General features: G+C 38.1%; 2 protein-coding genes across 2 annotated transcripts; one reads left to right on the forward strand and one right to left on the reverse strand.

Annotated features, from left to right (window-relative positions):
* Positions 1 to 15,374: 15,374 nt before the first annotated feature.
* Positions 15,375 to 17,565, forward strand: LOC139187807 (uncharacterized). The gene is made up of 3 exons (XM_070804404.1): positions 15,375 to 16,598; positions 16,726 to 16,929; positions 17,341 to 17,565. Exons 1-3 carry the CDS (start codon positions 15,375 to 15,377, stop codon positions 17,563 to 17,565), a joined length of 1,653 nt encoding a protein of 550 aa, XP_070660505.1.
* Positions 17,566 to 18,202: 637 nt separating this feature from the next.
* Positions 18,203 to 21,236, reverse strand: LOC103443756 (probable disease resistance protein At5g63020). The gene is given in 2 exon segments (XM_008382648.4): positions 18,203 to 19,250; positions 19,252 to 21,236. Coding segments are annotated over 2 exon segments (2,718 nt in total). The 5' UTR covers positions 21,094 to 21,236; the 3' UTR covers positions 18,203 to 18,374.
* Positions 21,237 to 22,305: the final 1,069 nt, after the last annotated feature.

The raw sequence follows: 22,305 nt of genomic DNA on the forward strand, positions 1-22,305 counted from the left end.
ACAGATTTCGTGACTTTAATCTTCTGATGCTCTTGCTGTTAATGTGAGAAGAAGAACTTCAGCGCAATGTGCTTGGTGTTGTCTCCTTTGATGTAAATCTTCTTGAGTTGTTTGATGCATGTTGCGTTGTCTTCATAGATCATCGTCGGGACATCAACGACGAGGTAAAGATCGTAGGAGCTTTGAATATAACCTACAAATGCTCTCAGCTTGAAACATTCCTGAGTAGCTTCGTGTAAGGCGAGAATTTCAACATGGTTAGACGAAGTGGCAACTAAGGGCTGTTAGTTGACCTCCAAGAGATTACGGTGCCTTCAACGGTAAAGACATAAGCCATTTGAGAACGCGCCTTGTGCAGATCAAATAAGCAACCCACCTCATTAGAACTCCTTAACTAGTCAAATACTCACTCAGACAGTTATACCACATTCTTCTGGATTGCTTCAAATTGTAAAGTGAATGCTTCAGCCGAATTGAGAGCGTGTTCCAGGGTTTGGACATATTTGACCCAGTTAATGTCAATTATTTGAGAACTTTTGTATAAATTTCCGTATCAAGATCCCCATAGAGATACACAGTTACTACGTCCATCAGTTGCATACTCAATTTTTCAGAAACTACCAAACTGATAAGGTAGTAAAAAGTAATGACATCCATAACGGGTGAATAAGTTTCGTCATAGTCAATCCCGGGGCGTTATGAGAAGCCTTGTGCAACAAGATGAACTCTATAACGTATAGTTTCATTCTTCTCATTATGTTTTCAAATGAAAACCCACTTATAACCAACGAGCTTCACATGTGGAGGGGTAAGAGCTACAGGTACAAACACCTTACGTTTTGCAAGCGAATTGAGTTCAACTTGGATTGCTTGTTTCCAGTTTGATCAATCAGTTCTACGTTAACATTCATTAATGGAACGAGGTTCAATGTCATCGCTCAACATGATCTCAGTAGCTACTGCATATGTTAATGCATCGTCGATAATCATCTCATTTCTACAGCAAACATCATCTAAGCTAGCATAATGGACTGAAATCTCACGACTCTCAAGAGGTGGATTCGTCTCTTAAGGATGCTTCCGTAAACTAGAACTTCCTTATGAGTTAGATAAGCGACAATCGGGTTCATGGTAGGCTCAACAGGAGCCTGTGTCATGGGTTTCCTCTTCTGGGGGTATAAATCCTTTGAACCAAGTGGTCTACCACGCATTTGTGTAGGGGTAGAGGATTGGCTAGCCGCTAATGTATGTGGATCGGCCAAAGTGGTGTCCTGGGTCTCTAGGAGGGAAGTCCATCGTACATTTGGTACATCTATCTATGCAAACACATTCACAGCTGGAATTTGTGATCTTGTCACTGGCACTAGATCCGTGAAAGTATATGGCATGCTCTGAGCTATGCTCTCAAGATCTAATACGCGCTGCAGTTCAGTTTCAGATTGAGTGGTGCGGGAATCTAAATGAGACAAAGTAGGAGTTGTCCACGTCGTTCTTCAAAAATGGTGACGTTCTTCACTCCTACTAGAAATGATAATTTGTGAAACGAGCAGTAAACAGATCACCTATCAAAGGTTCTAATTAAAGAATAATTGAAGGAGAATCATATCTAACATAGATTCCTACCATTCGATGAGGCCTCATTTTTGTACATAAGGAGCGACGAAATTGGCACATAAACCACACAACCAAAAATGTGCATATGCGATATGTCGGCTTCGTATCCGGTAACCAACTAAAGGGCGTTATGTGGTTGGGTCGCAACAGGCCTCAAGTAGACCAACATGGCTGCGTGCAATATTGTATGGCCCCAAGTAACGATCGGGAGCTTGGTACGTATGACCAACAATCGATCAATAATTTGTAAGCGCTTACTGAATGCCTCTGCCAGGTCATTCTAGGTGTGAACATGAGGTACTAGATGTTCAACTTCAACCCAACCGACATGCAATAGTCATCAAAATTTTTAGATGTGAATTCTCTAGCATTATCCAATCGAATATATTTGATCGGATAATCAGGATGGTGAGCCCTGAACTTGATAACCTGAGCCAACAATTTGGAGAATGCAGCGTTCTTTGTGAACAAGAAGCACATGTGTGACCAATTTGTGGAAGCATCAACCAAAATCATAAAATAACTAAATGGTCTGCAAGGAGGGTGAATCCGTCCATAAATTTCCCTCTGAATCCTTTGTAGAAAAAAAGGAGGATTCGAGCGCATCTTGTCATAAGAAGGCTTAATAATAAGTCTTCCCATATAATAGGTTTGACATGCGATTCCTTGAATCGAACGTAAACTTCAGGTTGGTGGATGCCCATGTGAAAATTTAAGGATATGGCGCATCACTGTTCGTCCAGGGTGTCCTAAACAATCATGCCCAAATGTAATTCCGTGCGTTGTCCCAGAGGTAGGGCTGGCCACATAGTGGCTCTCTATAAGACATATCGTTGTAATATAAAGATCACTTGGGATACGTTACATCTTCTCTAGAATACGATTTTGGCTATATTCGTAGGAAGTGATGCATATAAATTCGACTCTGTTTTCTACATAAGTTTCAATGTGGTAATTATTATCTCTAATGTCCTTGAAACTCAACAACGTTCTTTCGGAACATGAAGAATAAAGTGCCTTTTGAATGGTTAAGATTGTTCCATTGGATAACATTATACGTGACTTACAGTATCCTTCGATTAAGTTGGATAAGCCTACGAGGGTTGTCAGAGGTGCATTCTTAGGTATGAAGTTAGTGAAATAGATTTGTTCACGCAAAACAGTGTGCGTAGTTGCATTATCTGCCAGACAACTAACTTTCCCACTACCCATACCTAGAAATAAAAATTAATTTGAATTGGTCGCATGCATAAAAGTTCTAAAAACTTAATATCCAAAAACAAATCCCCAACAAATAATCCAAGCATAAAGGAAAAATTGTTCAAACTTAAACCAAAAAACAAGGGGGGGTTCAGCCACTAGGTGGAATTTGGCCCCATTTCAACTAAAATAGTTCTTGTCTAGCATTCTAATATTCCATAGTGGTAATGGCCTCTTAAAAGTCAGAACCTCGATCTTGGTACTCTCCGGTTCATCAACTTGCATAAAGTTTGATTTAAATTTCTTATGACGAGAATGATATTCAGCTAAAACCTTCTAGGGAGCACGGCAAACACGGAACCAATGGTCATTTAAACCACAGCGATATCACATGTCCGCATCCATGGTTTCAAGCTCTTTGCCCTTATTCTTGAAGTTCGGGGCCTTGTGAGCTATGTTGACCTTTACATAGTGACTTCTGCCTGCCCTTATCACGCCTATGTTGGCATTTTGGGTGTTTTTATAATGTGCTTCTGGCACAACAGTTGCCCTAGTAGGTCGATCATTAACAGCTGATTCTGCTTTTTAGCGAAACGTAAAGCAGAGATCAAATCTGAAAACTTAGTGAACTTCTGAACCCTATATTGTTGTTGCGGACAATATTGGTAGCAGAGAAGGTCGAATAGGTCTTTTCCAGGAGATTCTCTTCGGTCAAGTTCTCATTATAGAACTTGAGAAGTGATCAGATTTAACAAACTTCAGAATTATATTCATTCACAGACTTAAAGTCTTAGAAGCACATATGCTGCCAGTCATGTTTTGCTTCGGGCAAGAAGATGTTCTTTTGGTGATCTGAACGATTAGCCAAAGCAATCCAAAGTGCTCGTGGATCTTCCTCAGTAAGATACTCAGTTTGCAGTGCATCATGAATGTGTCTTCAAATGAAGATCATAGCAGTGGCTTTCTTAGCTTTGAAAACTGGATTGTCCGTCTCATCTTCAATGGTGGGACGCAAATTCTTTGTGGTGAGGTGAAGTTTCACATCTTGGACCCACTTAAGGTAGTGTCTTCCAGAGTCCTCTAAAGTTGTGAAGTCGAGTTTGTTGAAATTCAACATCTCCCTATCCCAAAATAAATGGAGCTTCATATCTTGGTCCCACATGAAAAAACTTCCAGTTTTCGTGGGTGATGTTTTTGAGGAAAACTTTAGGTTTTCAAACAAAGCATATTTCTAGAAACTTCGGGTTTCGAAAGAATTATGAATTTCAGATTCATATGTTCCCGCAGACAAACACAAATATATGTACATAAATATGCAACAAGAAAATATGCAAATAGATCTTCAAGGTCTATTATTATGATTGAATTAATTATTCGGGTTTCGGGCTAAAATTAAAGTGTGGATGAAAAATTATAAAATCCAAATTGTCTAATAACAAATAAACAATAAAGCTCGGGGCCTAAAAACATTGACCATAGCCCACGTGTGGGCTGAGCAAATATATGCCATGAGGTCCAGGCCCAAATTGGGCTAAAGTAGGCATGTGCTTAACATGTAGGCAGGTCCAACATCATAGAAAAATGGGCTGCAGGTGTAAGCCCAAAGACAGAGGCCCAAAAATGGCTCTGATCTAGTGTTATGCGGACACGAACGCACCAGAGTAGGGTTGAGATCCAGTGTAACGTGATGCAGGGGAGCACCAAGTCCATACGGAGCTATGATCGTGTACTTCTTGGTGCACTGAGACACCATAGCCTTAAGGGCTGGTGTCACGTTTAGGTCGAGATAACTACTTGGGCCATTACAAGCAAGCCCCGAAGGGAAAAAAAATTCTCAGGCCGAGAGGAAACTAGAGCCCTACTGGGCTCGGGTTTCAACTAAAGAACACCCCAGCTTCGCTAGATGTGGTTATTGGGGATAAAGGTCGGCGCTGCCGCTTTAGGCGGCTGTGTTCTAGTAAAAAGAACTCGAAAAAGATTCATGATTTTTAACATGGAGCCTGGATGGTATGATGGAGAAGATCTCGACGTCCAAAAACCAAGAAAAACCCTAGGATTCGATTTGGGTTTTCGAAATCCATGGAGATTCATACGAATGTTGGTAAAAAAATAGGGTTGGCGACAACTACAGGTCATCGGGGATGGCAGCCGTGGTGGCTAGGCATTGCTACTGGCCATGGGTCTGATGCCATGAAAGGCGTCAGGGTTTTTGGGCTGGGTTCCAAAGGCTTGGAGCTTCGGGCTTCAGCTGGAGCTTAAGTTTAGGTTCGAAGAAACCTAGAATTTTGTTTTAAAATTTTTTAATTTCTAAATTAATTCAATGCATATTTAACAAATAATTTAATGCAGGGATAGATATTTGATGTCATTCATGGCAATATCAATTCACATAATTCAACTATTATGAATATAATGCATACACAATTTATGTAGAATCTAAAATTCGAAAAATGTAAAGTTGGGTCATGCTTGGTGAATGTTCATGCTATCAGGGTTGCAAAAATATCGAGATAGAAATTGTTGTATTAAAAAAACTTGATTGTGTGATGATATTGATTAACTGGTTTAATGCAGAAAACTTCCACATCAGATTCCTAAGTGCAGCGGTAAGAACATGCTGATAAGGTGGTATGGCTTATTTTATCTGATAGGGAGAGAAGGGAACATAACAGAGAGAGAGAGAGAGTAGGAATGAGATGCCCGACCCTGATATTCCCCGAACACCAGGATATGCACGTGCTGGCCGACACTCGAATGTGATGAAGCCATATTATGATGCATGAGAACAACGAATATAAATAAAAGTTGTGAATTAAAATATAATGATTATGCAAATGAGGAACATGTTCAGAGCATACAACTAATCCTAAACACTAACAGAAATAATACAAAATTGAATGAATAAAGAGAAAGGTCTTACACCGAGATGACTCGAAGATGCGGATGCGGAAATGCTTTAATGCCTGGATTATACACCTCGATTCTAAGTCCTGAGGGGGCGCGAAACAAACATGAGTGGACCAAGTTGATAACTAGTGGTATCATAATAAAATAGTTATTCAACATACTAACCCCCAAAGTTTAATGAAAACTCAATAGTATAATAAGTATTAGGTTTTTCCCGAAAACCTTAGCATGCCATGAAACCTTTTATAAAACATATCTCGTATATATTGTGCTAACTAGTGGTATCATAATCAACCTAAAGGCCCTTACATCAACCAACCCGAAGGCCTAATACATAAATCTTCAATCGACCCGAAGGCCCCTACATCACCCGACCCGAAGGCTAATATAATAATCTTCAATCGACCTGAAGGCCCCTACTCACTCGACCCAAATGCCAATAAAATATCTGACACACCCTGACCTGGAATGTCCACTATGACTTCGAATCGAGTCGTGCTGGCCGACACCTGGAAGGTGACGAAGCCATAAAGTATAGAGATGTGGAAAATGTGAATAAATTTAAACCTAAAAGTGCCTAAAGACAAGAGTGCACTATGAGCGGGAATGAACCTATTTCACACGCGACTTCAGAGCATAAGTAAAGTACAGTAATGTGGGTAAGGATCATACCTTCAGAGATAGCCACATATACTGAGATTCGCCAAGAATCCTCGTCCATACAAACTTACAGTAACTAAAACCTGGAGGGGCGAAAAACAAAAGGGTGAGTGGGCAAAAACAAAACGTTTGAAAACACATTTCTCTTTTCTGAACATAATAACCCCTTACTGTAAAACTCGTATAATTTCCTAAAAAATAATAATACATACGTATATAGAAATCAGGCTTGAAAGCAATGAAAACCAAAGTATGTTCCATGTCAAGTATCTCAGTAATAAATATGTAAGCCAAGTGCTGTGAATCAATATAAAATGATATGTCAGCCAGAGTCACCTAACATAACCTGTATGGCTGAATCTATAGCTTATAAACCAATTCCTGCACACGAGTCGAAACCACCTATTGTGATCTGTATGACAGGTTGGGTGTAAATATATACGCTCAAGTGCTACGATCACATAAAGGCTGTGCGAAGTATCGCAAGTCACCTACGAGTAAGAACCACCTAATATGGCCTGTACAACAGGGTGGCACCTGCCTTGGATCCAAGGTGAGCATGTGGTGTGAAAGGTGAATGATCACGTGAAGGCTAGGCCTTGGCCTCGGAAGGAGCACTAACACCGCAGTGCAGGATAATGAGCACTAAATGCATCTAAACATAACCATAAACACTGCAATTACTATCATCAATATGCACTCACCTGAAGCTTACATGGGTGTCCGCAGCGTCATGCAATAATATGCATATCTATACTAATGCATATACTAAAATGTAATGCAATTGACATCGAGGCATCACGAATGATTGGCGCCTAGAACAATTATCAAACCACATCTCAGAATCCTTATAAATAGAACACGTAACTTACATAAAACACATCCCCAAGGATGTTCTAGAATGATTTGAGACCCATTGACCAAAAGTTAACCGTCGGTCAAAGATTGACGGTAGGGTCTACAACCCTACGTAATTTGATCTGGAAGATTCGCACCTTGGATTTTCGATCTATAACTTCCAAATATATACATTATGCTTCTAAAACATCATACTAAAGTTTCATTACGATCCCACGATTGGATCTCCACCAATTACAATTTCAAGTGGCGGTTAACGTTTTATTTTATGAATTTACAAATCCAATTTGGGAAGATCCATATGTCGGATCTCCGATCTGTAAGCTCCAATGGTCGTCAAATATTACGTGCTTTAATGTATTAAAGTTTGGTGACGATCTAACGATCGGATCGTCGATTACTATTCTAACCAAATGGCGGACCTTAATGGAACTAGGTTCAAACGACAAAAATTCGTCAATCGGACTTCACAAATGGAATTAAGGTATTAAAATTTAGCCTAGGAAGGTTAGGGGACGTCTTAGCCCATGCGCCACCGCAGGTGGCGGTTGGCCGTCCCGACTCGCCGGAAAAATCAACTATTTCTAAAAATTACCAAATTTTATAGACAAGTAGATCTCAGTAAGGGGAACAATTTTCATACATATGGCCAAGTCCAATTTGGCTGGGAAACACCTGAAATCCACCTCGATCTGCCGGAAACCCTTGAAATGGGTGTTCATGATTCGACTCCAAACAAGCTTCAACGCCTCAACCATTGCTTGGGCTTTGTTCCTAGGGTTACGGGGAGTCTACTGGTGGTGGTGGTCAACAGGATTAGCTTCAAATTTTGGTGATTCGAACCCAAAACCGCCGCACCCCACTGTGCGGGTTCTCCCAATTTCAAGGCTAAATCCCTTAATTTTTGGGGTGAAATAGGAATGGGGAAGGTCATGAAGGGTTTTCCAAGTGGTGGTTTGATGAAATTTGCCAGAAAAATGGACGATTCACCGTCGAAAAATCTCCCAAAAATGGGTCTGGTCACGGGTTAAGGGGAGGGTCCGATTATCTCTTTCTTTTCTCCCTCATTTCCCCTCATTTTCTTTCTTCTTGATTGGCCGGTTCCCTCCCTCCTTTCTCTCCTTTCTCTTCTCTCCTTCTCAACCCAGCCGTCCATTTATTCCTTCCATCCCAGCCACACACGTGGCATTTCACATGGCTTCAGATTTTCTGGAGCTTTCTAAAGAAGGTTAAAATTACCAAAATATCCCTGACTTTAAACATTAATATCTCCTTTGTTATAACTCTAAATTACGTTCCGGTTGCGCCCACGCGTTCGTAATGACGAATACTACGAGGATACGTCAAGAAAATAGATCTTACATGACACGACAAGGTGGTCAAACAAAATCAACGTATTTTCCTTGAATGGCATTTTCGTACATTCACTTATTAAAATTATAAAAAAAAACCGTAAAATTGGAAACGGGTCGTTATAATATCATTGCCCGGAGGCAGAACAGTAACCACTAGATACGCACAAAACATTGAATATAGTTTTTCCAAACATAGGTATATAAATATCTCAAAAACATCTTCTTAGTATAAAGTCATCCATCATCTATACGATAAAGAAGTGTGTAAAAACATGTTCTAAATAGTATATCGTCATCCATCAAATATCTTACAAAAAACATGGGTTTGATATAAAATATGGTATTCCAAAATATTCCAAGCAAGCATAATATCTCCTAAAACGTTTCATAAAACGTAGTCATTAAATCATGCTTTTCATGTATGCATTTCTACTATTATAACATGCATTTTAAAAGGGATGTCCACTCACAGATACTCCATCGTAGTAACTCCTGAGCTCCAACGGAGCTCAAATCTCGACCAAAACATGTCACTCCATATACCAAAATGAAGCCCAGAAAATAAGGAATTAAACCATACCTTTGGTTTCCACAAATGTGGTTGAAGTTGGCTAGAAAATGGCTCAAAGCCACTAGATATTCGCCGGAAGATATGGAGGATGCTCTCCGAGTAGTTTTCAAATTTAAACATTCACCCAAAACCATTTTTTTAACAACAACTAAGCCTTAAACTATCCTTGAACACCAAATAAAAGGCCATGGGGACTCACCTACATCAAGGGCTTGCCAGGGAATGAACTGCACGGTGGTGTAGCCACGGTGCACTTGCTACAGTTGTCCTTTTGTTCCAAGCTTGTGGAACTCGCATGGGGGAGGGAGTGATGGTGGGTTGCGAGAGAGAAAGGTTTGAGAGAGAGCATTCGTGTGTGTGTGTGTGGTGCAGCTCAAGGAGAGAGAGTGAAATGTGAGAAAGCACTCTAGGGAGAGAATAGAGGAGAGAGGCCGAGGGACAAAAGTTCCAGGGTAGGCCCCACGTGGCTCACCAACCAATCCCATAATACAATTTTTAAAATAAAAACCCAAAACTTGGTGAAATTAAAAAAATGCCATTTTGTTCCGTAAATTCCGGGACGGGCTGTCACAAGGAAAATAGATGTGTTTGTAGGGTTGTGTAGAGGATGTGTTATTCCCCCTACGGAGTGCTTTTATTTATAGTAATAAGGGAGAGAAAAATCCTTCTCCTCCAAGGAATTCAAAGTCCTAATAGGGAAGAATAACTAGTATCGAATCTAATCTAAAATTTACACAATCATACTTAAATACAAAGTTTATAACATATGTTGATTATATCCTCTTTATAGTGATACTCTATATAGGAATAATTTTAGTTTAGTGATAATTTAAGTTTAGGATTCAACTTGGCCAATTTTTTATATAAATAAATTACCCATAGTATTAAGTTATAATTTTTTTTCTCTAAAAAGGAGGACAATTGTTATCCACCTTTTCTGGGCCTGAAGATGCTATGAGGAATTTCACTTTGTCCGTGGCCACTGTCAAGCAGACTCACTAGCTTGGAGCGTCTAACCCGGGCCCTCCCACATTTTTTCTAGGTCTCGTTAAGAAATTTGTTTGCACAAAATAATAATTACCGATAGAGAGACTTTGGATGATATCTCTAGCCACTAGTACTCTTTAACGTAAACGTTATTAATTTTGTCACTGAGTACTACGGTTTAGTGGTATTCCTCTTCACTTGTAAGTGAAAGATCTTAAGTTTCATTCTCGATAAAGGCGAATTTGAACCACATTATTATTAGCCTATTGTGAGGCTTAGCCAGCTCTCCCCTACTTTAGTGTAGATCATATCATTTGTTCAAAAAAAAAAAAAAAACCTTATTAATTTTCAATTTTTCCTCATAGTCCTTTGATTTTGTACACCTCACTATTTAAGTATTAATTAGACATAGTGTTTGTGTCGTGTTTTTCATGATATACTCGATACCTTAATGAGTAATGTCTTGTAACTGCCATTAAAATAAATGGGTAATATGATCTGATCCGAGCTTGACCCGTTAATATTGATAGGGATAGGACCCGTCTCGTTACTTCTTAAAGAAAATATATTTTACTCCAATAATAATCAAATGAAAAACGTAATACCAAATTAGTATCTACAAACCACATTTCACATAAATATTATTTCAAAATATAAGAACATATTTGTCTTTCAAGATTACATACTTCAAAATAAAAGCCTAGTGAAAAAACATTAATACATTACTATAAAATATCAAATTTTCAAGGATATGCAAGATGAACAGTTCGGATCATTGACATTGCATTCAGATTTTTACAGTTAATGAAAATATTACTCGAAGTTTCTAAAGTCTCTAGAAACTATATAACATTGACTCATATTTTAGTTAACTGTAAACATTAGAACATGATATCAAAGATTCGAGCCATTCATTTTTTGGATTCGTTGTAGATATCAAAGACTCAAAGTTGACCCCTTCACAGAAGTTGTTAAGCTTGTCATTACAAGCGCTTGTACATTTTTTTTGACATTTTTCACACTTGTACATTAATTATTGTGAGTTTTTATTAATTTTGCACTCAAACAAAAAACACTATTCATAAGGGTTTGGAGCGTTTTAAAAATCTAAACGACGATGTAACTATCGTCTAAGTGTAGAGGATGCAATCACAAGCGTTTGTGTATTCATTTAACATTTTTCACATTTATAATGAATTTTTATTTATTTTAAACCCCCCCTAAAACACTGTTCACAAGGGTTTGTAGGTTTTTAAAAAAGGAAAACTAATGAAAGGGAGTTGAAAACTTTGAGTTTTAACGATAAGGACAAAATAAAAGGTAAAGTGAATAGTACCAAGATTGACTTTTTGGTGTAAAAATGTGGTTTTTCATTAAAGTGAACAGTACCGGGAATTTTTCGTTAAAGTTCTCTTTTAAAAATGGGTAATGCTTTGGAGACCAAATTTTTAAAACCAAAATTTGGATGAACGTTATTTGACATGTTTGGCATCAATCTTTCAACCAATTCTTTCATGGAATTCACTTTAGAGCAATTACATCTATTGGGGTTGGGCAAGGGCAATTGCCCAGTACTCACAAAACCTGTTCCAGTTAGGCCTGACAATTCCTGACACGATCCGATAACCCGACATGACACGACACGAAATTAACAGGTGTTCGGGTCGACACGATAACGAAATGGGTCGTTATCGGGTAACCCGATAAGCACCTGTTAAGATAACGGGTTAGTTCGGGTATACACGTGGGTAACACGATACACGATAAGCAAAATATTAATTTAATAATTTTATAACCCTAAAAAAATACTATAATAATTATATATATTAATTTAACAATTTTATACCCCTAAAAACTATAATAATTATATATATATATATATATATATATTAAATTAACTATAATAATTATACCCCCAAAATATTAACTATACTAGTTATATATATATATATATATATATATATATATTAAATTTTAAATTAAATTTTATACCCCTAAAAACTATAATAATTATACATACAAAATAAATAGATTTAAATCTACTTAATAAATAAATATATATACACACACACACACACACCATTGAACTCATGGGATACGAATTATACGAAACTAATTTCAACGATCCAACCGTCAAACTTGTTTGTATATGCTTCGAGATCTCATCAGCAAAAAATTACAAAAAACAAACATTCACATATCAAGTAACGAGACAAAACTTTTCGACGGTTATAAACGAAAAATCACGATCTAACGGTTATTTTAACTCCGATTTTGATGATTTTTTACAGCTACACTCCTTGACCCTATATGAATACAATGAATGAATTCGATCTTCAATTTAAAATATTTACACTAGGGGATATCACAAAATCTTATGTTATACTTGATGAAAGTATGAATAAATTCTTAAGTGTTAGTGAATCTATTGTTTTGATGGGATACGCATTCTACGAAACTAGTTTCAACGATCCAACCGTCAAACATGTTTGTATATACTTCAAGATCGCATACGCCAAAAATTGCAAAAAACAAACATTCAGAGATCAAGTAACAAGACAAAACTTTTCGACGGTTATAAATGAAAAATCACGATTTAACGGTTATTTTAACTCCAATTTTGATAATTTTTTTCAGCTACATACCTTGACCCTATATGAATACAATCAATGAATTCGATCTTCAATTTAAAATATTTAAACTAGTGGATATCACAAAATCTTATGTTATACTTAATGAAAATATGAATAAACTCTTAAGTGTTAGTGAATCTATTGTTTTGATGAGATATGCATTTTGCGAAACTAGTTTCAACGATCCAACCGTCAAACTTGTTCGTATATGCTTCGAGATCGCATACGCCAAAATTGCAAAAAACAAACATTCAGAGATCAAGTAACGAGACAAAACTTTTCGACGGTTATAAACAAAAAATCACGATTTAACAGTTATTTTAACTCCGATTTTGATGATTTTTTACAGCTACACTCCTTGACCCTATATGAATACAATGAATGAATTCTATCTTCAATTTAAAATATTTACACTAGTGGATACCACAAAATCTTATGTTATACTTAATGAAAGTAAGAATAAACTCTTAAGTGTTAGTGAATCTATTGTTTTGATGGGATATGCATTCTACGAAACTAGTTTCAACGATCTAACCGTCAAACTTTTTTGTATATGCTTTGAGATCGCATACGCCAAAAATTGCAAAAAATAAACATTTAAAGATTAAGTAACGGGACAAAACTTTTCAACGGTTATAAACGAAAAATCACAATTTAACGGTTATTTTAACTCCGATTTTGATGATTTTTTACAAAACTTTTCAACTATATGAATACAATGAATGAATTCGATCTTCAATTTAAAATATTTACACTAGTGGATACCACAAAATCTTATGTTATACTTAATGAAAGTACGAATAAACACACTAGTAGGTCACTTTCATTAAGCTTTGAGTTCCATTGGCAAGGTTTAAACTTTTGAGAAAGGCTTCACAACCTTGAAAACAAAAACGCTTTCATTTTGCATATCCTTGCACATTTAATATTTGTAATAGATTAGTAGTGTATGAATGTATTTTTTATGAGGCTCTTATTTTCGAGTGTAGATGTAGTACTTAAACGACAAATGTGGTTTAATGTTTTGAAGTAATATTTATGTGACAATGTGTGGTATGTGCAAATTTAGGAAAAAACAAATATTTTTCTTAACGGGTCGGGTCACTTTACCCGTTGGGTAAAGTGACCTGACCTGTTAAGGACCCGTTAAGATAACAGGTGTGACACGACACGACCCGTTAAGATAACAGGTGTTACACGAAAACGACACGAACACGACTGGCACGACCCGTTTGCCAGGCCTAGTTCCAGTGGTCTAATATTTGGGGGTAAATTGTAGCAATGGTCCCTTAACTTTAACTCAATTGGAGCATTAATCCCTCAACTAAAAATCCATTTCCATTGGTCCCTCAACTCATCACAACGTGCATCTATGGTCCTTCAACTAAAAATTCATTATCATTGGTCCATCAACTTTAACCTAATTGGAGCAATGATCCCTCAATTTTAACCCAATTGTAACAATGGTCCTTCCAACATAACTCGTTTTGACAAAATTCTGACGAAGTTGACAAAAATAATCATAGCTACACGTTTTGATGAGTTGAGGGACCCCAATTTAGCAATGGTCATTCCAACATAACTTATTTTAACAAAATTTTGACGAAGTTGATGAAAAGGACTATAGCTATACATTTTGATGAGTCGAGGGACCAATAGTAATGGATTTTTAGTTGGGGGACCATTGCTCTAATTTGATTAAAGTTGAGGGATCATTGCTACAATGTACTCAATATTTGCAGGGCCAATGAAGGGCCCACGAAGCCAGTCTAAAAGCTCGTCAAGTTTTTCCTAGCTTTGCACCTGCTGACTTGGTTGGCGTTAGCATGATGTCAGCCATGTTCACTTTTTTTTTATATGGCGTGTGTATTACATGCACGACAACGACAGGAGGAGCTGACAACATTTGTTGTCCTATATCCTGCTATAAATGCTATGTTGCCCGTATTACATGCACGGTGGTGGGCTTTACTTGCCCTACAAGTAATAAGTCATAAAGGGATTTGATCTCCCAAATCCTATTGAATTTTACTTCTAGATTTACACAATCACATTCCTCAACAATTTTAATAGTATATATAAAAGTCTAATTTATTTCTTCCCTAGTATATGTATGTAGTTTGTCTCTAGAAGCTTACCAGTTTTTTACATGGAATAGCAACGCTACTTAATTTATTCATTTTCTCTATTGCTGCCGCACCCTCTCTCCCTCAGAAATAGGCCACAACATAGAAGTTATTTTAGGAATAATAGTGAATAGAGAAATAACATTTAATTTTTTAACTTTTCATGGGGGAGGGATTGTAAGAACATATCTAATGTGTTGACAAGGTTCCGAGGCTAGAAGCAAAATCTAGCCCCTCAAACTGATGATATTGTCTAAAAATTATTTTTGTGGTTTTGGTTGTGAAAGGCATGAGGCTAGGATTCTAAAGGGCAAGTGAGTCCCACTTTCCCCAAGGCTTGGCAAATTTGAGTTAAAGTTGAGGGACCTTGTGACCTAGGCAAATTCATGATCTTGTCTCAAAATGAAGCTAGGCAAATTTGAGTTAAAGTTGAGGGACAATGGTCCCTCACCTTTAACGCGACATGGCGGAGATGATGTTAACAGACTGTAGATCGAATATCTCAGTTGCCAGAAGGTATTATGCATCAAATCCTGTTTTGCAGCCTCTAGAAGATAAAGTCCACATGAGCGTCGTGTCTAAGACATGGAAGAGTGTTTTGAACTCAGTACCAGACTCTCATTTCGATGTTGACACCGAAATTCCTTCCGTGCTTTATTGTCTAATGGATCCATACGGTTGTAAACGTAAAAAGGCCAAGGGGCTCCGGAATCATCTTACAACATGGGTTGACAAATCAATGAGAGTATGCCATGAACATGGCAATCACAAAAAATGTATCATCGAATGCTTTAGGCTGAGAGCGATCTTTGATGATCGAATAGAGTTAATCGCCAAAAACTATGTCAAGAAGCTAGACTTGAACTATAAGATCTATTCGCTGTCATGGTACCACTTTCCTCCTACTACTCTTGATGGGGCATTGGTTGTCTTAAATTTGTGTAATTGTGGTTTAGAAATCCCAGCGAGCAAGAGGCTTAGCTGCTTCCAAGTGCTGAGATTGTCAAATGTGGATTTGAACGGGCTAGCCGGACACCTCCTTTCAATATGCCCTTCCCTTGAGACTTTAGACATCAAGTCATGCAGGAACATAAAACATCTTCAAATTAGTTCCAACTTCAAGCTCAAGAATGTTCTTGGATTCCAAACTGAAGCTTATACGTACTATATTGATGCGACCACTCTTCAAACTCTTCATTTGTATGAAATTCCTCAATTTTTGGAAATGTCAATTCTCAACGGAGCAGTCTCCTGCAGTAATCTAAAGGAGTTGAGTTTATGCTCTACATATCACACTTTCATTACCAACAAAATTATTGAGACACTTATTTCTAAGTTTCCATATCTCGAGGAGCTGACCTTCTCCGCCTCTTTTGATTCCGCAAAGATCCTAAAAGTTTCTAGCCATCTACTCAGGAAATTGTCAATAACATTACATGGGAATAATTGTGTGAAGGAGGTCAACATAAATACTCCAAATCTTCTCGTTTACTTGTACAGTTGCACAGCTAACAATATCCCATCCACGATTTCATTGAATTCTACACAGCTAAGAGTAGCTAATCTTGAGTTAAATTTTAGCTGTGGTATGCTTCTTGGTCGATCATGGTTTCTTAAATTGCGGGAATATCTTGGGAATTTCACACCAGTTGAAGAATTGAATTTAGGAGTTAAGCCTCACTCAGAAGTAAGTTCATAACACAACTTTATTCCTGATACCAGCTTATGTTCATGTGTAAATTGTGCCAAGGAAGCTGCTAATAAAATTTGCTTGTATTAATTTTCCTCTTGCATTATTTTTCTGAAATTTGCAGATGGGTTTCCTTCCAGGAGATATACGTGAAGCTCAAACAGTTCCTTCATCGTCATTAGCAAAAATCACGCATTTGAGGGTGGTAGACAATCCATCAGTGATGGTAGATTTTATAGCTCTTGTTGAAGGTTTGCTCTTGTGCTGTCATCCACTCACCCTATCTGTGACAGCTTCCTATCCACCTAATATAAATTACATGGTAAAGGTACGTAGTTGTATAATTCCCAGTATCTATCAAACTGTAAAAAACATAAATTTGGACTAATACGATTCAGCATGTGGTTCTTCATAAATTCAAGTGCATTAGCATGTGCTTTTTCATAAAGCATTTCTATGGCCCATAAGTGTTTTTAGATTTTTCCACCAAACGTAGTCGGAAGCCCCTTAGTTGTGTCAGTTAGCCCTTCCATAAGCCTTATATAGAAACCTTTTGAAAGTAGGAATTAAACAGCTGTGTCCCTATCTCCTCTAGCAACGCATACATTAGCTCTATCAGCAAGCTATGTATACATAGAAGAAGAGTTCTGTAATTTTATTTGGAAATTTATTTGAGTCTTACGTTGTATGTTTATGATATCGACCCTGCTTATTCATTATTTGATTCTGCTGATTTCAGGTTATATACAAGCATTTAATGTCTAAAGAAGTTCAAAATGCCGATTACTTGAGTGACAACCACAATGATTGTTTGCAGCAGCGCTTAAAGTCTGTTACGATTAAGAGACTTATTGGTACAAAAAATGGACGGAAATTCTACGCCGAAGATTTAACTGTGTTACCAACCGATCTTGAAGAAGTTAAAGCAGCTACTTTTAAGCTAAATTGGTTGTTGGAGAATTAGTGTTTCTGTATTGCCAAAGCAAATGAATTTTAGTTATCAAAGATGATGAAGTTGTGTTCCACATTTACTAAGGCGTTTCAGTAGAAGGGTGTCTAGTTTTTCAAGGAAAACAACTAATAGCATTAGCCGCTCTGATTTTTTTATGCATCCTGACTTCTTATCTATTGGGACGGTACCACTGCTACGCTTGCTTTTGGTCTAACTAAAAGCACTTCACACCTCTGCTTTTAAATTTCTTTTGGCGAAAAATGTTCAGAAGCGCTTTAAGAGGACTATTTAGTGGTTTTTTCTGAAGTGTCTATGATGCCTGGACGTGCTTTCATGCTGTAACATTGGCAGCGATTTTAGCAGGAAGCGCATCCTCTGTAATGTCGGCACCTTCAACTCATAAACAATCATATGAAAGTACAACCTCTAAGAAGTAGAGAATTGGTGATCGTTACGATTACAAATTCTCTCTTCTGCGCTTAGAAACTAAAACCAGCCTGGTTCTCCAAAAAACAAAAAAAAACCCAGCCTGTAGTTTGGTCTTTGTTTTTCTTGGTAGCTCTTCATGTCGAAACTGATTATTTCAAAAATACAATCGGTTCTTAACCAAATAAGCCAAACTCATAACCGCAATTCAAATTCTCGGATATAAGCTAATCTCCATGATGGTAAATTTCATAAAAGTTTCGGGTTTTGGCATAACCTGTGGTTCTTTGATTAGGGTAAGTTACAGACTATAATAGAAACTTGTACAGAAAGGAAGAATATTTATCAATTTATATGAAAGGAAAACTGGCAATGACAGAACAACGTCAGGTACGTCAAATATTTAAATTTCTAAAGCAGGAAATAAAATCATTTCGAGTAGTTCCATCCTCCCATTCCAACCCATTCCACCATTCTTCCTCTCCTTCGATGACAATATTCCGTCTGTTCACACTGGAATCCAGTGGGAGCTGCTTGAGTTGTGGACAGTTAAACACAACAATTGTCATCAGATACGGTGAGGGCAATGCATTTGCGTATATGTTCTTCAGTTTCGAGAGATTAAGCAGTATCAAATTGTTAAGTTTTGCAAATGAATTAAAACCATCCACAACCTCCTCGATTTTACTCAACTGCCTACTATTGATTATCTGCTCCATTTCAGGGCAGTCGTGTATGTCTATGGTCACAAGATTTGGAGCAAAAATAAGCCATGTTAAGTCCTTTAGTTTGGGGCATTCATACACACTTACCCGCTGAAGGCTATGGAAGAAACTTTTGATCGTGATGATCAAGTTGCAAGGATCATTAGGTACTTGTACAGCCCCTCCATTCCATAACAAATCAGTTTTCAAATCTTCTAAGCTTTCACAGTTGCAAATATTACGGATGTCAAGGTGTTTCATATTTGCCAATGCCGATATATCAAGGGAAATCCCAGAGGTGAAGGACTCAAGGCATAGAACTTGAGTACATGCTAGTAAGTTGAGGGAGGTACATAATCTTTCGAAAGCAGAGACACACCTCATGGTCATAGTCATCACATCCAAATGTTTCAAGCACACCAATTCCTCTACTAAAGCTTCTTCTCCACCAAACAGAATATAGTCAGAAGAACCACAATCATACATTCTCAAAACTCTGAGCATCAGAAAACTTGAAATTACATTCTTCGGAACAATATCCATCTTACTGGTAAACTCTAGGCTCAAAATATTTTAGCTTGTCTAAGGCCTTTAACTCAACAGGCAACCCTCTTATACCTGTCTGTGATAGATTGAGATATTGTAGTGACTTCAATTTTGATATCCCCGATGGCAAATGCGTTATACCCTTGTTTTCCGACAGGTCCAAAACTCTTAAACTGGGCATATGCTGAAAGAAGCCTTCACTAATTATCTTCAAACGATTATCAGTTAGAAACAAGGTGGATAAACTGGGGCATGTGGATCTTTCCACCAGATTCTCAATCTGATTAGCCATTAGTGACATCCTTTTCACACCCTTCCATTTTTCCAAATCTGGTGCTTTAATCAAATGAGCGCCAGTACGAACTATGAAATTATCTTTGGCCTTCCCGCATTCACAGGCCAACCACAATGCCATGTCACGAAGAACATCGTGCATTTTCACATAATCTTCCTTACCTTCCAATAAACATGCATTAACAAGAGTACCTATAATATCATAACCTTGGTTTTGAGCTCCAGTCATGTCATCATACTCATCCAGTATTCCCTCCCCAACCCAACAATATATTAATCTTCTTTTGTGAATGAGAAAATCTTCCGGAAATAATGCACAATACAAGAAACAAGATCTAGCTTTCTCGCTAGGTAGATTATCATAACTGAATTTCAAAAGAGGGAATACCTCATCTCCCATACCTGAAAATTCCGAGGCAGATCGTTTTAAAACTTGAATTGCATGATTCCATTCTTGGGGTGTCTTCTTGCTAGCCATGGCCCGTCCAACTGTAATTAGAGCCAGTGGCAAACCGTCACATTCTTTGGCAACCATCTCTGCTAGTGTAGGGATATCTGGATGAATATAAAGTGTTTCTTCACCCACCTTCTCTTGAAACAAAGTCCATGCTCTGTCCCATGCCAAACACTCCACCTTGATCTTTTTGTGAGCACCCATACGGCTACAAACCTCCTCAGAGCGAGTTGTGAATACAAGCTTAGACTTATTCTCTCTGTCAGGAATCGGAACCCCGATTTTGGCTACATCAACCCTCTCCCATATATCATCCAACAATAATACAAATCTCTTCGATTTTAAAGCCGCAAAGATGTCTTCAGCTTTTCTAAGGTGATCTTTATCCTTCCACGAGCCATCGCAACTCCCTATCTTTTCCCCAATGCTGTCTTGAATATTTTCAAGCTTTAGATCCTTAGAGACCTCTATCCAAATCACAAGATCAAAATCATTGGGGGTATGAAGGAAGTTGTTGTTGATCTTGGTCAAAAGGGTGGTCTTACCTACACCTCCCATCCCATACAAGCCAATAATTCCCACTTGCTCATCTTCAATGCAATCCCAGACCTTGCCAAATGTTGACTCCATGCCCACAGTTGGTTCAACACTTCTTTCATACACCATAGCTGCAGGTACCCGTTCAGCCACAACTTCAAAAGCTCCCCTGCTCTGTAAAGCACTCACTTCCATCAACATCTTAGCCAATTTTTTCCCCAACTTGTAGTGGGTTTTGCAATTACATAACAACCCACCTCCTGAATCACGTAATTTCTCAACTTTTTGACTTCTGATATCTTTCCCGTTCACCAAGTTATTGGCTTGAGCTTCCATGGCTTCCACCCTTGTTATCCATCTCTGTACCTGGTCTAAGCGTTTCAAATGTTGCTGCTGCTCGGCATTGTCAACCCTTCTCTTCAAATCGTTCTTTAGATCCGTTAATTCTTCTAAAGCAGTCTGCAGATCATGAAGGTGGGACTTGAACATACAAGGGTATGCTATTTGTCCAACTGTGGAATCCCAGCAGCGAGAAAGTATGTCATCACATGATATGGAGATTGAAAAGATGTTGCCCATTATTAATTCACTCAGATCTTAGATTTCTAGCATAGAAGGAAAGGGCAAATTTAGGCAGATCGAGGATATTATTGTAGTTGATCAGAGATGGCGTTTATGGATCCAAGATGGAAATGTCAAATCTTACGACTACGGGCAGTACCAGATATTAAAATATTGTAGGAGTTGAAGGACCCATTATCTGAAGATGAAATTGAAGTTTCATCATAAAATTAATTAATAATATGGAAAGTAACCCAAGACTATATAAGCACATAACAAACCTTGTCCCTCACCGGTGCGGGGGCGGATTTTCAAGCCTACACGTGGACAACAATTGGGTGACGTGGAGCGCATGTGGTCGTTTGGCTTCACATGAGGACAACCCACTCTGATACCATGATGAAATTGAGATTCCACCATAAAACCAATTGGTAATATGATGAGTAGCCCAAGACCATATAAGCACATAATAAACCTTATCCCTCATCGATGTGGGACAACTCTCAACATCTGAAATATGATGAGTAGTGCTTGACTCCGTCAGCTTCCATATATGAATGGGAAATCATTTTCAATCGTCTTCCTGCACTATCTGGCTTGTTTTTGTTTGTTGATTCACCGTTTGTTTATTCAGTTGTGTTGCTAAGAGGAGACTCGTAGTGCATGACTACTTTTGTTTTGGTCAAGGAGGATTTTTATAACAAAGTCCAAACGGACACAGTACAAAGACAACAGCCTCATAACTGAGGAGAGACGCCACTTATGCATTTATCGCATGAGTAAAGGTTCTCAATTATACCTAAAAGCAAAAACAAAAAAAAAATTACATAAAATGTGGCTCGGGCCAAAAGCCAGAGTCCACCCGAAGAGGCCCAAAAGTGACCCCTATACAAAAAACGATAACCCTAAGCCGAAAAACACCAGCCGCCACAACCGCCGCCGAAAAGATGGAGACGACCGGCGAACGGAAAACCTGTGAGATACCACCGCAAAGAGCAATACAAAAACCCATCAAAGCTTCAAAGTTGTAGAAAAGAAGCCCAACCTGCATATCAAGAAGACCCCAAACCATCCTGAACGCCACACCTTCGGTCCTTAGACGAACACAAGCGCAAACGAATACCCAAAACCAAGCTGTAACCAAAAAGGTCAGGTGGTGTAAACACCATTCTAAAGAGATACCAGACCTTTGTAGGGGTGACAACATATAGTTGTCTCTGACCAAAAGTA

The sequence above is a fragment of the Malus domestica genome, chromosome 09 (assembly GCF_042453785.1).
Source record: "Malus domestica chromosome 09, GDT2T_hap1".
NCBI classification, from domain to species: Eukaryota; Viridiplantae; Streptophyta; class Magnoliopsida; order Rosales; family Rosaceae; genus Malus; species Malus domestica.

What these genes read in the sequence shown, in the direction of transcription:
- LOC139187807 (XM_070804404.1), top strand. Translation starts at nt 15,375, where the DNA reads ATGGCGGAGATGATGTTAACAGACTGTAGATCGAATATCTCAGTTGCC. An exon ending in GAGTTAAGCCTCACTCAGAA is followed by an intron (nt 16,599 to 16,725) that starts GTAAGTTCATAA and finishes TGAAATTTGCAG; the next exon opens with ATGGGTTTCCTTCCAGGAGA. An exon ending in ATATAAATTACATGGTAAAG is followed by an intron (nt 16,930 to 17,340) that starts GTACGTAGTTGT and finishes TGCTGATTTCAG; the next exon opens with GTTATATACAAGCATTTAAT.